The sequence below is a fragment of the Sycon ciliatum genome, chromosome 1 (genome assembly GCF_964019385.1).
Source record: "Sycon ciliatum chromosome 1, ocSycCili1.1, whole genome shotgun sequence".
NCBI lineage: Eukaryota > Metazoa > Porifera > Calcarea > Leucosolenida > Sycettidae > Sycon > Sycon ciliatum.
The window spans coordinates 43762034-43779811 of record NC_088643.1 but is presented as its reverse complement, the minus strand read 5'-3'; the positions used below and the strand labels follow the sequence as shown (position 1 = coordinate 43779811).

At 46.2% G+C, this 17778-nt stretch overlaps 1 protein-coding gene across 1 annotated transcript; it reads left to right on the top strand.

Moving 5' to 3' along the window:
* The first annotated feature begins 231 nt into the window (after positions 1-231).
* On the top strand, positions 232-16402 carry LOC135827561 (ubiquitin thioesterase zranb1-B-like). Its single transcript, XM_065340034.1, has 8 exons — positions 232-1723; positions 2561-2663; positions 5790-5883; positions 9758-9829; positions 11807-12008; positions 12815-13059; positions 14873-15192; positions 15540-16402. Exons 1-8 carry the CDS (start codon positions 525-527, stop codon positions 15759-15761), a joined length of 2457 nt encoding a protein of 818 aa, XP_065196106.1. The 5' UTR covers positions 232-524; the 3' UTR covers positions 15762-16402.
* Positions 16403-17778: the final 1376 nt, after the last annotated feature.

Here is a 17778-nt window from a genome sequence, read left to right as displayed (position 1 = left end):
GGAGTTCCCGGGATCAGGAGTCGCTTGCCGCGAAAATTTGTCTGTAACGATGGCAACCAAACCCGCAACCAAGTACGCATAAGTTTGCGCCAATCGAGAAATATCTATTTTGCGGAAACGCCGCCGCGGCCGCGATCCCGTGCTCAATGACGCTTGTACACGCAAGCCAAAAGAAGACGGCACTTGAACCGACACATGTGCAGTGTAGCTGTACTACCCGTTGTCATTCATCTTGTGCATTGTTCTTGTTACTTGCGTACAGCTGTGAAATGGTTTGGTGTTGACTTTACCAAGAAATGCCCTCTGCTTCCTTCAAACCAAGGAGAGGATAAGACTGAAGGCTACGATCTGTTCGATCCTGAGGCGCTGTGCTGTGAGGAGTTCAAGAAAGGCATCGCTTGTCATAGTCCTGTTGTGCTCACCAGCACCTCTGCGACTGAGAATACTTCGCTCATGAACTATTTACCTTAGCCCAGCTTGCCGTTCTCTGCTACTCCTGAGCTTTGCATCCCTTCGATGGTGTAATGGAGAGGAAATGGCGCTGTGTGTCCTGCTCGCACCCCAATTGGTCGGCGGCTCCTCACTGTGCATCCTGTTACAAACCCCGAAAAGAGGATGACTTCAATGCCATTCCACTGCAAAACTCTTCTCGCCTTTGCGATGACAATATCATCATTCATCAGACCTCGCCAAGCCGGTGTCGGAAAGGCAAGACTAACTTGCTGGGTGGAAGCTACGGTGGTGCTGTTCGCGAGTCGACGTCAGGAAGGTGGGTATGTGGAGAATGCTCTTCAGAAAACGTGAACAATAGCCGTGAATGCTTTCGCTGCAAGTCGACGAGACCAAAGAAACTGGCCGGAGGAGCACAGTCCTCAGGAGCAGCGCAGTTTGGCGATAACACTGCTGACAGCTGGCCACAGTCCCGTCCACGAAGAAAGTCTCGACGGCCCCACCATGCTCGTGACAAACGTAGTACTAGTGGTGTTGCTACTGTGGCCGTGCCACCAGGTACAGGCAGTGGCCAGGCCAGTCTGAGCGCAAGTCCTTTGCCACCTCAGCAGGACGTTGGAGTAGCTAAACCCAAATGGTCGTGCACTGTCTGCACATTTGAAAACTGGCCGCGCACAGTCAGGTGTGCAATGTGTCTAACGCCTCGCAATGGTCCAGGATCAGGCACCAGCGGTCCGACAGTGGGCACTAGTAGTTCTTCTGGCGACAATCACTCGCAGTCGTCTAGCGGCGGCGAGGGAGATTCGGCTGATGTTTCATCCGAGTGCAGGCTGAACAGCGAGCAGAGCACCAATTCTGTTGCCACGACGCTGAACTTGTCAGATGAAATAATTTCCTGCCAGAGCGGCCCATCAACAGCAGAAGCATCGAGAAGTTCACCCAGTAGTACATGTGGGACTAGCGAACTGGACGGCGTCGGCGGCAGATCGGGTCGAGGCCGCCAGCGTGCGTCATCACCACCCGAAGCCATTGCTCAGCGACTGAACCGCATGTCGCATCGTGACACTTTGTTCCTTGCAGCCTGCACTGGTGTAGCATCTGGTGATGTGAACGCCGTGCACCAGTATATCCTGGACGGTGGGGAATACACACGAGGCTTAACAGCTGAGGAGGCATCATTGCTGAACAGCAGTCAGCGAAAAAAACAGTCCAATGGCCAACGTGTGGGCCGAAGATTTGACGCTGGCGAAACGCTGGTACATCTATCGCTCGGGTATGTGTTTTTGAATTTGTTTTTCATCCATACAAAAGGGAATAGTGCTTTCTAGCAGGTTTACCAAGTGGAAGGTTTGATGTGCTCCTCGTGTGTGCCCGATGGCAGTCATGAGCCAGTCTAGTGTCAGTCATTTTGGCAGGAAGCATGAGCTCCACGTTGGGTGCAGCGAACTTCTAATTTTCATCTACCGGTATAATGTTTAGTAGCAATAACAATGAGCAGGGCCTACTAAGGGGACGGTCACATTGAGGGAACAATCCTCAGATTATAAACCGGGAATAATTTTATCTATTTTTCATCACGGCCACACTGGATACGCAGGATGAAAAAATCTCACCCACACGTGCTATTTATTGTCACCATTCGCTTCTGGTAGTCTGTCAGCCCCGCTCCTGGGCCAGAGCTGCATCAGCACAGCCTCTAAAAGGCTCTAGAGTATCACTCCACTTCATAATGCAATATAAAAACAAGGAAACTCAAAGAAATCCAGTGATGACTTGAGTGAATCTAGCTGTGCCCGTATACTCCAAACATTTAACTGGTTTGTTTATGTGGTTGAGACTGTATTTGGTACAACTGTAGTAAATTGAATGAACTGGCAGATTGTGGGAATGTGGAGATGCTTACAGGCAGCATACTAGATGGGTAGGCTGATTTGTGGAGTTTTGGGAAGTTCCGTACACGTCTCTATCTCTCTCTCTCTCTATCTCTCTCTCTCTCTCTCTCTCTCTCTCTCTCTCTCTCTCTCTCTCTCCCCCCCCCCCCTCCCCCCTCTCTCTCTCTCTCTTTCTCCCCCTCCCCCTCTTCCCCTCTCTATCTTTCCTCTTTGTTCAGATTTGGAAGAAGCGAACTGCTTGCCGTTCTATTGCCTGGCGCAGATGAACACCGGGTTCGCAAGCGCTTGCCGTCATATGCGCATCAAGTTGTCGCGGATGAGGTGTGTGTTTGTGTATCTTGTTATTGGTGTATAGCGTGTTGATTGGGGGAAAGTGCATCCTTACACACTGCAAAGAAGCTAATGCCAATTCCAATAAGGCTGTCCCTACCATTACTCTTCTAATCACTGCAGGGTAGTAATTTTATGGAGCAGAACACCGTCAGTATATACGGCTTTTGGCGGTGAAGCAGTGACACAACTGCAGCATTCGGCCGTGTCAGAGTGTGTATGTGTGCAGTGCATGTGGGTAGAACAGTAGAGACAGACAAACAAACACACAGACAGAGACACACAGACAGACAGAGACACAGACAGACACACAGACAGACAGACACACAGACACATACTAGTAGACAGACAGACAGAGACAGAGAGCACAATTGACCAACCAGGCTGTTTGCTCCAGAAAATGATGTGTGAGTACATGTAGTACCTTAAAGTCCGCTGCAAACGCCCACTTCGCAGCAAACGCCCACCCCAGCGGGTTCATACTATTTTCGTCTTTTTCTGGTCAATGAAGTTGTAGAAAACTGGCATGAAGGTCGAATGGGTACGAAAACGGCTGTTATGCCTACAAACTGCCTACCGTAATTCCGCGCATATAAGCCCGAAATAATGCAGTTTGGGGATAAAATATCCAGTAAAACATGTTCGTTTTTAGCCCATGGGCCAATAGCTGTAGTCGAATTTTGAAGGTTCACGAAAAAGTACAAGTCCGTGCTCATAGTGGGTCTACCATACTCGACTGGTAAACTGCACTGACCTGCTGTACCATGGTAGGAAGAGTCCATTTTGTGAAAAATTCTTCTTGACATGTGAGTTGCAATTGTGTCTGTTTATTAGCCCATGGGCTTATAAACGGAGGTGTGCTTATATCCGGATATAGGCCCGTGGGCTTATATGCGCGGAATTATGATATGTCCTGCCAGGAGGCTCTGCAAAAGCGATTGTCATTATCTTGCTGCAAAGAAAAACTTCTGTCAAGATTTCCTTTCATTCGATAAATGAGTCGTCTTTGTGGTAGTTCGCTCTCCATGTGATAATGCCGTAGAATCCATATGGTTTTCATGAAATTTCTGAATTGTCCTGACGAAGCGTCATTCAACGACTTGACTGGTCGCAGTATTGCAATTGCAACTCGAACAGGGTATGTCACAGAAGCTACACCTACAGGCTACAAAGTCGCTGCTAACTTGTTGAAAACTCTGAAGCGCTCGAGGAAAACACTTGCCATTGAGCATTGTGTGATTTGGAAATGATGGCTTGAAACACCGACAGAAGTGTATTTGGTTCCTGCAATACTCTGTTCTTCGCTACCTTGTTATTCGGAAGAAACTCCTGTTTGGATTTGCGAATTAAAACAACCATCATCATAAAATCACTATGAGCTAGCTCGTGGCTAGTGCCCAAAGAGATTTTGAAACCAGGAAAGTGGACATAGTTTACCGTAGCAAAGTGCTCTTCGCGCTACGGTGTGAGATGCACTTTCGTACAGTAGGGTTGACAGTGCATGGGGTCAGTGTGTACAGGCCAGCAGATCTTGCAATAATGGGGTGGGCGTTTGCAGCGGACTTTACGGTAGTCTGAGTACAGTGCAGGCATGGATGAGAGTGAGTTCCTGCCTTTTATTATGCAATTTGTAGAGTTGAAGAATGCTGAAATACTTGGATATTTGATTGAACGAAATTGGAGTACAAATCGAACGACTCTTATGCAGGTGCCTTGGGCCCGGGTACTGTCCGTATCTCAAATTTGTCCATAACTCGTATCTACAATGTAACAGTTATCATCTTGGCCTATCATATTATCTCCTTTCTAAGCCCCGGGCTTATATTTTTCCAACTAGTCTGGACCCTGGGTTTATATTAGAGACTGGGCTTCTACCAGAGACGGGGCTTATGATTTTCACCCGTCTGGTACATGTACGTATCCCATGACGTAGTCGAACCAGTGTTGAAAAGAACTGGTCAGCAATGGACACATCCCCGGCAAGTCTAGGACCTGGTTTACTGTCCTTTGGGGTGCAAGTGCCATCGCCACGCCACGCAGTTAGGGTTGCAGCCTTCGGTTCAAGGTGGGAAAGCACAGCTGAAAACAGACCTGCTTGGAAGACCAGTCCAGAACCGACACTGCTCATCCGACTTTTTGATCCAATGTGCACCGATATTCACGTCCGCCAACTCGCTCTCCAATTCACTTCATCACTGCTTTAGCCTCTTCACTTCCGCTTCAAGAGCTGTGCACTGTCTTCTCAGCTCATCCACTTTTGTTACTTTTGTACGTTGGGGTTCATCAGGCCCACACGCTGTTCACAAACAAACACAGGGAAGGGAAAGATAAGGACTGGCATGAGTCAAATGTTCACTCTCACAGAAATGAAAAGGTAAGTGCTGAGGATGATCCTTTCCCCAGGAACACAGACTGGCAGCACGAATTCAATAGCAAGTCCCGTTTCCATTACAATGGCTCACATATGGACTGAAAAATCATGGAACAGAAGAGAAGATACTGGAACCAATCACCTAGTGGATCAAAAAGGGAAAGCAAGTAATGTACACAAAGCAAGTTCTCACATGCACCAATGAAGTATGTGATGCGTTACGACAGTACTTTTTACGCTGTTGGAACACAACATGGGCCTTAGATTCCTACCTGTAAATGCATATGGAATTGGAAATACGGGCACGTTCTTGAAGGGCACGTTCAGTATTTCGGCTCTCCATTGTCCCAAAGAAATCTCATCTTTTTCAACCTTCGGTATGGGACGTATGGCACCATACCGGTATTCTGACTGGAAAAAAAATTCAGGTATAAAATTCGTTGTTGCAGAGAAACAAGAAAGAAATTGGTTTTTCCCGATCTACTCCCATACAAAGTCTATCTCTCTGACGTCATAAATCTGGCCTGGTCTGGGCAAGTTAATGACGTCATCACTATGTCACCAAATTGAGTGCAAACATCAAGCTGGTATAACTTGGGAACGGCTGCTCCGATCAACGTGGGACCTTCACCATTGGACTCAGTGCATTTTTCGCTACATGTGAAGTTTTCATTTTAGGGTGAACTTCCCCTTTAATTGAGAGAGCCTACGTTTCGTTCTTAACTTTTTATTCCTTGTTTGTCTAGGTCCGTGATGAAGTTTCACGGTGCATGCAGCAGCTGAAAGGAGTGTGGCCATGTTATGTAGTCACTCGAGATTGCTTGTTCTCACTTCCTGAAGGTAAGGCTTGCTGCAGGTAGAATCCTGGGAATTCGAATATGGCTACGTAACAATGTCTGATAATTAGAACATGGAACTGGGCATGTCCTCGTTAATTAGAAGTCCCACAGAATCCACGTACATAGAAAATGTATGGGATTTGTGCTGATAAATTCGAAGTTGGCAAAGAATAATTTGAAGCTCACTATACATTATGCAAGGCAGTTCACTTTGCACGAGCAGGCTGTACTGGCCAGTTCAGTGTCCACGAAATCTGTGTCTAAGGTGCATAGCAGGGCCTGCTGGAGAGCCGGGTCAGCCGGGTCACGCGCCCGGCTGGGGAACTGCACGACCTGGCCGAACAGATAACACCGGGTCCAGTCTGACCCGGCTGAAAAATGTCTCAAACTGACAATGGATTCCTAAAATACCGGTATTTTACGACTCGCGGACCCCATCTGTTGCAAATCTAGCACAACCGTTGTAGATCTACACACTACAGTCTACAAGCGACAGAAACTCGGCTACAAGGGTCAACCAGGTCAACTGGGGTCAACTGGTTCGAGCGCGATTTGGCCAGCGGCGAGCAGGAAGTCAGGACATTCAAAGACGTCGATGGCCATATGGGCCATGGGGCAGGCAGTCAAAACTTTCAAAGTAACGCTTTTGACAAAAGCGTTACTTTGGCTACAGCTTTTGACACAGTTGCAAGTAGTTTTCAGCCGACTGGTGATTTGGACGATGGAGCCCGCAGCGAAGAGAAAAAAACTGACGCTTTCCAAGACTCTTGGAAGAAAGGTCGACCCTGGCTGGCCTGGCTGGCCCGGCACCCTCCTGAGTGGGAAACCCCGAAGCAGATTCTTAATCGTACTTGTGACTGGTCATCCCTGAAGTGGCGTCGTCAGATTCTGTCCTTGCTGTATTTTCATCATGTCTTTTACCAGTTTCCGTCTTTGCTAATTCGTTTCAAATTCAATGTATCCCTTAGTTGTCGTCACCCGTCCTCTATAGTTTTACCTCGTTCTGGCGCCCATTTCCTTAAATCCCCTCTCTTCAGTTTATCTGTGGAATGGAACAAACTTCCAGAACACATCCGCTGCGTTCAGTCCTCTGTCAATTTTCGCATTGCTCTAAAGGCTCATTACTCACAGCATAGATATTCTCTGACTGGAATTCCGAACTTTTCCGTTTGAGAATTTTTTTTCCTTAAAATTAATCCTTGCTGGGGTTTTTTCATCTACATGTAAATGTCCCGCTATTATCTGCAGAGGTGATTTCTTCCCTCAGTCGATTTCTTTCCTGCTTTTATACCTCGATATTTACGTACTTGTTTCCCTTCTTCCCATGCTTCATCTTCCACTCTCCTCTCCCCCATTTCCCCATTTTTCTTGCGATATTTATGTGGGAGACTTCCGTGATAAGCATCCATTTGCTTTTGGAGAATCCTTTTAAATAAATACAATACAATACAATACAATACTACGACCATGCCAGTCTATAGTTTGCCTTATTCTCTAAAATTTCCGATTTCCGGTAATAAATTCGCCTTTCTGTTTTCCTGCGTTTTGAGCAGGCTTTTTGGTTGTTTTTCTGCCGGATGATCTGACCCGGCTTGACCCGGCTGGCCTGCATGCGCCAGGTACACTCTGACCAGGCTGTGTTGAATGCCTAGAGCAGGCCCTGCATAGCGCAACTCTGCGTGACAATGCGAACATTTTGACATACATAATGTGTCATTGGTACATGTTTGGATAATTAGAATGTCCGGATAATTAGAAGTTTAGTCTTGGCATTTTGGGGCTCGAATTATCAGGACTCCACCTGTATTACGCTTTCCCTTGTACTTCACCCGCATACAGTACTCAGTAGAGTGCTGTTTGTCTGAACTCCTCGGAGTGCAAGGCTGTCTCCGGAGGGTGCGGATGAGGAGTATGTTTAGATAGGGGAGCGGCCATACCTCCATCTAAAACATGCACATCCCCTTATGTACCCTTAAGTTTTCATCTTTTCTCATTCTCTTCGACAGTACGAGGTGATTCGTCATTATTTAACACGAAAGTAAAAAAGCCTTCCGTAGGGTTCGAGGTGTGAATCTGTCCATTTCTTCCTCTAAAAATGTAATACTGATATCCTTGGATTGCAATGTTGGGTTTGTCATTCACATAATCCTTGGTGTTGGGAAGCAGGTGGCAGTTGAAAAATGGCAATTTTCCGCATATTATTTTGTTGTGGTCATTTCTTAACATCATGGTAAAATAGGCCTTAGCAGCACAAATTCAAGTCAGTTTTCAATAGAAGGAGACTCTACGTATCCAGGATGGTCCAGCAAGACTGGATCAAGATCATGTTCATCCAAATACAAGCCATTCAAGCTTGCATAGCAATATGTGTATCACCCTGATTTCATGTGCAATTGTGATCAACATCTGTTAGCAAATTCAGTGATTGCCAATGTTTGGCCATTACACTAGGGCCAACACACCGACATTCCTCCTTCCCAGGCGTCGTTTCCAGTATGTAGCTATCATATGCTTCCTCTTCAGCTAATATGTTGTCACTGGAGGTTGAAACCAGCGGCTATGACTCTCATGTACTCTACATGTATTTTACCGTAAACATCGCGCACATGCAGACTGAAAGCTCTTGCAATGTCACTTCCTGAAGGAATATCAGTCTCAATTTTGGAGGCGAACTTGACAGAACATTGGCAATGGCAATGGCAAAAAGAAATTTGACGTGACTTTTTGCAGGCGCTGGCAATGAGATATTTTACCGATTTGTTAAGAAATGACTGAATCACCTCGTACTACAGGAATTCTACACACTCCAGCTCCTGAAAATGACACCATGGGGATACATGCTCACGCCCACCTGGTGCCATACATCCTGTACCATTTATTAGTGGTCCCTAGGCTGATTTTCGGATAACCTGCATTCTACTGTTTTTAAATATGATTGTACTGAGATGTACCATATATTCCTGAGTGTGAGCATGTGTGAAGACATGACCAGTGGTTCGAAACTGAAATACAAGTTGAGAAGCACGACTGAAGTTCTAGCAGAAGTTTCCTCCATCTTGTTTGTCCTTTACTCAGAACTGACAACATGTACTTCGAAGTAGAAGCTTGTGCAAGGATTGATTGCAGTGCACGGTACACAGTCGAGTGACGCTGTGTGTGCATTGTATATGGAGTACTGGTTGATTCCTGGCAATATTCGGAGCCTAAGCCGCTGAGGCGATTTTTGAGATTTTAATACTTTTTATACATGTTTTATAGTGCGGCTAACTTTCTGGAGAATGCGGTGTTATCCAACTTGCAAACCAAAGTACTAATACTAACAAAGACAACCAGAAGAACCTGAACTAGAACAAGAACATCTATTACAGCCAAGGGAACGAAATAGGTACTAGTACACATCCAAATGTATCAGTACAGTCAACCTTCACATGTTTTCGAAGTCGACCGCATGTTACAAGGCGAGGACACAGTGCTTCTGATTCCTGGTTTTTTCCCATAAGGCTCAAATGGTCGCAGGACCGGGACTTTTGCCAACCGGGTTATGGTTGTAGTCGGGAGCACTGTGCGTCCTCGCCTTGTAAAATGCTGTCGACTTCGAAAAAATGTTACACCTATCAAGCAAGGCTTCTACCTATATTATTATATACAGTCAACCTGGCACGACCCTCAGTCGTTCATGAGAAATGTGTCGTTATCCGCGAGTTGTCACTATTTGTTAGGTTGAAGCATACAGTCTGATGGTCACTTTAGTTGTGCATGTATCTCTGCACTGTTTGCCATTAAAAAAATGGGATACAGTGTATTTTTGAATATTGTACAGGTGTGTCATCTTTGCTGATGTTTTCCTTCATGTGTGCTTTCTGTTTTCTACGCAGAGATTAGTAGCTTCTCTCAGCCAATTCAGGATCAGCTGCTTCAGGATGTAGTGGATGGCGAAGTGCAAAAAGGTACACTTGGATGTTTGTGGTATTGCATGGACCAAAGAGTCATATCTCTGTGCCCCCCCCCCATCACGAAACAGTATCGATTCACCGGGGGTCATTCACAATACACTGTATAATAGGGAGGGTTTAGTCCCACGTAACGGATACGGGAACGTGGGTGATACACGTAAAGTTCATGCAATGGCCCCACGTTCGCAATGTTGTGTTTAGTCACACGGATTCAAAACTTGTGAAAATAATAAAAGTAAGCACGTTATTTTGGGACACAAGCATCTTGGATAAGGGTTCGTGAAGAAAGAAACGAAAGCACTTCGAAGTGAGCTTGGTTTGTGTTTGTGACGAATATGTGTTGGTCGTCTCTGAATGTATTGTGCCTCGGAGGGCTTTCAAGACGAGCCATCAGGTATCATGAGCTTTTTGATTTTCAGCACGTCAATTTTATCTGAATCCAAGTATCACCACCTTTCCCTGTGAGCCCTCACACAGGCTCAAGAACGACAAGAAAGACTTTGAGAAAGTAAAGTTTTCATGCGACAACAAACAAAAGCAAAGCATGAAAGCGAAAATCCCAAAGACGACGCTTCGAAGCTCATCGAATATTTTGATTTCGTGCTTCGAAACTTCTTCAGCTGAGCACTCTCAAAGCTTGCACAATGCGCTCCATTCTGATTTTACCTCTCGTTCTGGCGGAACATGGGTGAGCCTCCATACACGGCGTGTCGTGAATCAAAAAACGGCAGTCCTTTGGGTCACTGAGTATCATGTGGTACACACACGTATAGTACACACAGATTACGTGGGATTAAACCTCCCTAATACCTGTTTTCAGGTTCACACGCACGCTTCCCACACAGTTGCGGTGACCCGTGGACAGGCCACCTCTGCTCTCAGCCTTCCTACTGCCCACACCCGCTTTTGGCTTTCACTCCCTCGCATACAGCGCAGCTGCCCACTGGAACACCCTCTCTGCTGGATGCCGTCTCGCCGACTCCCCGGCTATCTTTGTCACACTTGCCAAGCAACACCTACAGGGTTCCCTGTAAGAAGGCAATAGCCTGTTTGGATTACCCTAGTAAAATAAAAAAATGATACTATTACTACCACTAACACCAAGGCTACGCCTAATTACGATTCCTATTCACAAACCCTGTTACCCTAATGTATGCAACTAGTAGTACCTATTGTTGAGTGTTCATACTTTCATCAAAGTATACACACACTTTGATGAACGTTTTTCAGAGTTGAATCTGAAAGACGTCACTGATTTTGTGTTGTAATTCACCAGGACGTGATCACATGGATGTATCTGAACATCGTATGCATACAATCCTGTTGCCATGTGACAAAGACAATAGTCCATAGCACATGCATAGTCCTGGCATTGCATGTACATGTGCAACACGTATAGTTCATGGATTTACAGTTCACGTGACTGACGACGCATGAAACCTATTTTGGCCTGTCGAGCTTCAAGCTTCATCGCCACTGACATGAACTGTTCATGTTCAGATTTGACTATTTTTGTTTTTATGGGATCGGTGTGGTGATTTTCTGGACAACAGCATGGTATGGCCGGTGCACATGTGCATTTGCGACCAGGAGAGTCGCTCCCTGTGTACCGGTCATGTGTAAACCAGGCCTTTGGCCAGTCTTTTCTTGACCACTGCTTGCCCCTCCATGGTTGGTGCTGGCAGCGCTAGTCCGGTATTGGTGGCTGGTACTAGTGGCAAGTGTCAAGCTGCTTCCTGTGCTAGTCTTGAGAAGTTTGGGCACACGTGCTGCCGCTCAGATTCTTTCTCTTGGGTGACCAGCTGATACACTAGCTGTGCGCAAGGCGTTACAGCGTGTATCTCCGTGTCTAGTATTTTCCTGTGTCCTGTGATGGTTGTGGAACCCCTAAAAAAAACTAAACCAACTCGGCGAGTGACAAAAGTGTCCCTTCCAGATATTAATTTTTGTGTTTTTGTCTTTTGGTCGCAGAGCTGGAGGAGTCTGACCCGCCGGTTATCAACTGGTGTAACTTGATCACCCAATCGCTGGGCACGAAGCTGTATGCTCTGTGGAACCGCACACAAGGAGATTGCTTGCTCGACTCCGTTCTCCAGGCGACCTGGGGCGTTCAGGATCGCTCGGCGTCGCTGCGGATCGCCTTAGCCGAAAGTCTCAAGGATGGGAAGACAAGGTAATGATTTAAAACTGTCCGCCCCGCTGGGTATGTAGAATGGTGGCGGATGTGGCAGATGAAATCTGGTTTCATGAATAGAGCTACGCGATGCAGACACTGGGCTGCACCATGAACATGGCTCTGCTTTCTTCATGAATGCATGTAGCGATCACTTCTGACTTTGTCAACCACGTCTCCGTGCTTGCCCTTATTTTGTGCTTGAGCCTGTGAAGAAGTCGTCATTATAGCAATGATTTTTGCGTGGAAAGCCAAATCCCCATTTTTATGCTGGAGTCATATCGTCTCACTGTATGCACTTGAGTAACAACTCACACTCCCTTCTTTGGCCTTGTACTTTCGTGTAAGAAAGCTACGACTTTTATCCTGGTACTCCTGTACTGTGATCAATGTAGTGTCATTTCACCTAGTTTCTTACTTACATGCAGCTGTTTACGCGCTGCAGGGAAACCTGGACGTGCTGTGTGTAGTGATGCTTTGTGCATTCATCACTCAGTAATCAATATACACGATCATCACTGCTGGGCTAGTCATGAACCATTCTGGCATTCAACCTGCCTGCAGCCCTGGATAGTACCAAGTCACTGGGGTGTTCGGTCAGGTTTCGGGATCTACTCCTCTCGCCCTGTTGGCTGTGTGCCCTAGCTCTGTTGTAGTATATAAGCTGTTGTTCACATTGATGCTCTTGTCCTTGTAAACTGGACATCCTGGTAGTTGTTGTCACCACGAGTCACCACTTGCATTAGGTTTATATAGTTGGGATTTTAAAGCTGAGCTACACTTTCGTCTCTTTGTTCTTTTCTCAGGTTCTATGAGCGCTGGCGAGATGCTGAGATCCTGCAAGCCCACTCGCTCCAGTATAGCGTGGATGAAGTGCAGTGGCGCTCCGACTTTGCCCAGCTGCAGCACCGTGCTTCCAGCCCCGGAGCATCATTGGAACAGCTGCACATCTTTGCTCTGGCGCATATTCTACGGAGGCCCATCGTTGTGTACGGTATCAAGTTTGTCAAGAGTTTTCGTGGCGACAACCTCGGTCTGGCTCGATTTCAAGGTAAGCTGCTGTTTCACCACCTCAATAATTCCTATGGTCGTTGAAACTTGAAAGAACGCTTTGAGCACGTTGATCCTGGACATGTTTTCACTAGGGATGAAACGAGTACACCGATTACTCGGAACTTACTCGTTATCTCTGTGATCGCTACTCGTTATGCTGTTATCGAGTATGCACGACTTGTATATGTGCAGTGTACATGTGCATAGTACTAGCTAAGTCACACTGTCTGCATAGTCAACTCCAGCACGCGTCATCCAAGGTGACAAAATTCACACCTTTTTCTAGGCACCTTCGCATTTTGGGATCCGGTGTGTCATGCACATATTCCCCGGAGACCAGTAAAATTTATTTGTCATACAAATTCAGCATACTCGTTTTATGATAACTCGATCGTTAATAATAAACGGTACTCGATAAGAAGAAATGGATGATCGTTTCATCCCTAGTTTTTACCTCTACTCTGAATACTTATCTTGAGAGTTTCTGGTTTCATTCACGCACACTTCGTGAAAAAGCGGGCTAATCTTTACAAGCACTCTTTTGTCGTGACAACCAGCTGCTAGGGCCCTGCAGCATATGCTGGGGGGAAATGGCTTATTCTGCTTTTCATTCTGCTCACATTCTGCGGTTGATCATCACATCTTCATCAAGTGATGGAACAACGCCCAGAACTTCAAAATGCTGCACACCAGCTTGCAATTATCTGTCTGGTCTGCTCGGGGAACAGAATATGAACAACCTTGAACTGGGATATAATGCGGAACAGGTCGCTCTCACGGTGGTTGGATCTGCGACGGAAGTAGGCTACCGCTGGTTTCTCTGTGTCCACAGTGATAGCCAGCTGAAGGCACAGCAGCTGCAAGTCGTTGTCGAGTCCTGAAGCACACCGAGCAGGCTCGCCCGGATGGCAAGATAGCTCTCCAAGTTGTCTAGAAATGGCCGGACATGGTCAAAGAGCCTATGGAGCTGCGCAAGCATCTCCCACCAACTCCACCATCTCGTGCTCGAGTAGCACTTGACCGCTTCCCCGGCAGTCGACAGCCAGGCAAACCTAGATGCAGGGCTATTCGCAAACAGTGCCACCCAGGACTGGAGGAAAGTATCCAGCAATGGGGTGTCGAATCTCCTGCCCACGTTGTCCAGGGAATGTGAGGTGCAGATGACGTCTGTGAGATTGGGATACATGATGTCCTTGAGAAATCGGACTGCCGCACCATTGACGCTGGCACCATCACGAGTGACAGCAACCACCTGATCAGCAGGATACTGCTGTTGGGTGGACAACACAGTGATAGCTCACGCGCTAGCTCCTGGCCGTTACCGCTTTTGGACAAAGGACTCGAGTTAGACGTTGGCAAATAGTGTGGTCCGAACGGACAAACCTGAGAGTATTGACACAACCTAGGTGCACATAAGGAGTGTAAGCAGTTTGTCGCACATCCGACCCCCAAAACATACGTTTCTGCTCCCGCGTCCCAGCATTCTGCTTTTTTCTGCTCAATCCGACAAAAACCTTGATCCTGCTCGAAATTCTGCCGGCATATGCCTCTGACCCCTACCAGCTACGAGGAAAAGAAATTTAGAAACCTACTTTAAGAGTAGCTTGTACCAAGAGTAGAAGGCAACACTAACACAAAACGTGCACTTCATGGCTGTCAAAGATTCAGCACTAGCTTCCCCAACCGGCGTACCCCCCCCCCCCTTGTGACTGAATGTGCTCTTGTCGTGTTTTCAGCCAGCTGTGTTGTACACACCTGTGTAAAGTTGTTTATGTTTGCTTTGCTTTTGTGTCCTTGCTGCTTCTGCCCAGGTGTGTATCTGCCCTTGTTATGGGATCCTGAATTCTGTTGGTGCAGTCCACTTACCCTGGCATACACTCGTGGCCACTTTTCTGCTCTCGTTCCCCTCGAAAACTTGCTGACACCCAAGTCGCCGACGGAAGTGCTGCGTGAGCCGCATCCGTCCTCCTCATTTCCGTCAGGGTCCTCTTCCTCCTCTCAGCCACGTTCATCTCACAGTGTCAGCCCTCCATCGCATGCCATCTCCGATGCTAGCGGTGGCGTGTCCTGGCTTCCTCTGGTTGATGCTCACAATGAGCTTCTCCCTGTGCACTTCCTGACCATGGAAGAGGTGAGTTGGTCTGTTGTCTCAATGTGCCATTGTGTCTGCCCAATACTTGGAAAAAAACCCGTCATATTTGAAGGGGGGGGGGGTACTCTTGCCAGTCCTGCTACTCTACTCAATGATTGCGTGGACAGTTTCACTTGTCCCTGATCAAGGAGAGCAAATTCTGATGACCATAGAGACCTGTGGTACCAGAGGAGCAGGTCTGGTCAGAAACAGGGCAAGTAGCCGGCTGTAACTCACAGGCCGTTGGTGACCGCACTGTGCTTTGCATGCATCATTGCATCCATAAACCTAGCTTCAAGTCTGGCTCATTCATGCGTCTTGCCCGTTGTGTTCACGTACTATTCTAGATGGGGAGAGAAGAAGAGCTGCTGCACCGTTGGCTCGATTGTTTTGCGTTTAACGGCTGCCGACTTGCTGCTCGCCAGGTGATGCCCAGAGAGCACCACTTAGTTGAGTCCTTGGTGGACAGTTGGCTCTCGCGATATCGCCGCCTCGAAGCAAGAGAGAGCAGTCCTGTCGAGGCGAGTTGTTCAGTAGACGGGCTTGCTGCGGCGGTTGATCACCTTTAGTATATGACCAGCCATATCTCGAGTCTATCTTCCAACAGCGTTGGAGTCTTTTCAAGTCTCTTTTTAGTCTGCTATTTAATTGTACATATCATGTCCATGTATGGTGTTGGAAATGCCTATACCAATCTACCTTGTTTTAAAAAATATATATTTTTACTTCTCAGCGCTGGCACTAGTGCTTACCGGCAGCTTTTAACACCCCACCGACTGTGTATATACGTCTCCTTGGTCGACTGCAGCGTCCGCATTATCTTTGTCGAATATGTTCTCCATGTGACCCGATGTTCAACTTTCTGACCCAGTACCTGTGAAATATTCCTTTGACCTTGAAAAAAACACTCTTAGTTGCTGGCTTCTGCTTTTTTCCGTCCAGCTTTTCTAAGTATTCTCCTCTCAATGTGCGTATATCATTCAAATACTCTTTTTGTTAACTCCTCTACCACCCACGACTTTGTTCACTAATCGTAACCCACCACGAAATGTCCTTTCTTTTCAAAGCTAACATTGGCTGGCCTGAGTCAATCGCAACTACATGCACTCCAGAAAGATTTTCTGGCGCTAAATTTGTGCTCAAATAATTAAAACAATGATAATATTGTGACATTCTTCAACCAATAATCATGAATCAGCAGCTGTGAAAACCCCATCAAGGGCAATACTACATTACTAGTCCAAGTTGCACTGCACTCAAGGACCATCCATAGATAGTAGACTACTGTAAAAGCAGAAATTTTCGGTGGTGTTTTTATGTTCGGTAACTTCGGTGCCGACAATTTTTACCGAAAATAAACGCACCGAAAATGTCGGTACTACCGGTACTGTATACATTTTATGATTTTAGTACTACCGTATTATCTCTAATATAAGCACGGTCCTTTATTTTTTCAAAGTACCTCCGCCCCGTGCTATTTTAATGGAGACGTTCCTTTATTGGAGACGATTCCGTTATTATTTCAACCTCATTTCAGAGGCATGTTGCCATGCCAAATTCATGTCAGACACACACACATTTCAGGGTTTTTTTCGCCGGTACAGATAATGAATTTACACAGTGTGCTTATAATGGAGACTGAGCACTTTATTTTTTGAATGCCGCCCCAAGGTGTTCTATTATTGGAGACGTGCTATTATTGGAGACTGTGCTTATATTAGAGATAATACGGTAGTACACTTACATGTACCTGGAAAACGGGTTTCACCGAAAATTTCCCTCCACCGAACCGCCGATTTTGGAGAATACCGAAAATATTACACCACCGAAAATTTCTGCTTTTACAGTATTAGATACCTAAATACACAAGGCAGAACAACAAAATATTTAAAAAAAATACGTTTTTGCTTATTTCTGTACACCCTATCATTCGGCTCCTGACAAATGTATCATGTGTACTTACCATTGTGTCTATCTTTTTCGGAGTACTTCAAGTACTTTGATAGTTTTTCAACTCAATATGGATAGAAAGAGCTACCCCCCATCATGATACACACGGTTACACAAATTTAATTACTTTTCTTTGTTGCGGACAACCCCTCAGATATTATGTTCAGTTACTATGGCACAGTTATTGAATATTTCTGTTGCATCAGCAATAAAGCGATGAAGATTGCATGGGGCAGGAGCATTGCACTTGTATGTGATAACGTAGTAACGCACATACAATACAAGCCCACCTTCACTTACTACTACTAGTACATGACTGTATACTGTGACTTCTACTAATCATATGCTCTTATGCACAACCAAAACTCTCACTCAGACACAATGCAAGATAAAACTGCAAACAGCATACAAGAACCCCGAACTGCATGACATCCTCAAGACCTACTTCAAGTAGGCAAACTCAAAGACTGGCAAACGGACTCTGATCGTGCAAGCTCATTATTCTTTTAGAAACTGGGTTTGTAGCAAAAATCACTTGCACGCGCATGTGCTTGTATATGCGTTACTATGGCGCAGTTATTGCCACATGTGTAATCAATCAATCGTCAATCAATCAATCAATAAATCAATCAAAAA

Bases quoted from the DNA above. Each gene is read 5' to 3' on its own strand.
- LOC135827561 (XM_065340034.1), top strand. From the start codon at position 525: ATGGAGAGGAAATGGCGCTGTGTGTCCTGCTCGCACCCCAATTGGTCG. The intron at 9,830-11,806 runs GTACACTTGGAT...TTTTGGTCGCAG, and splicing joins GGATGGCGAAGTGCAAAAAG to AGCTGGAGGAGTCTGACCCG. The intron at 15,193-15,539 runs GTGAGTTGGTCT...GTACTATTCTAG, and splicing joins ACTTCCTGACCATGGAAGAG to ATGGGGAGAGAAGAAGAGCT.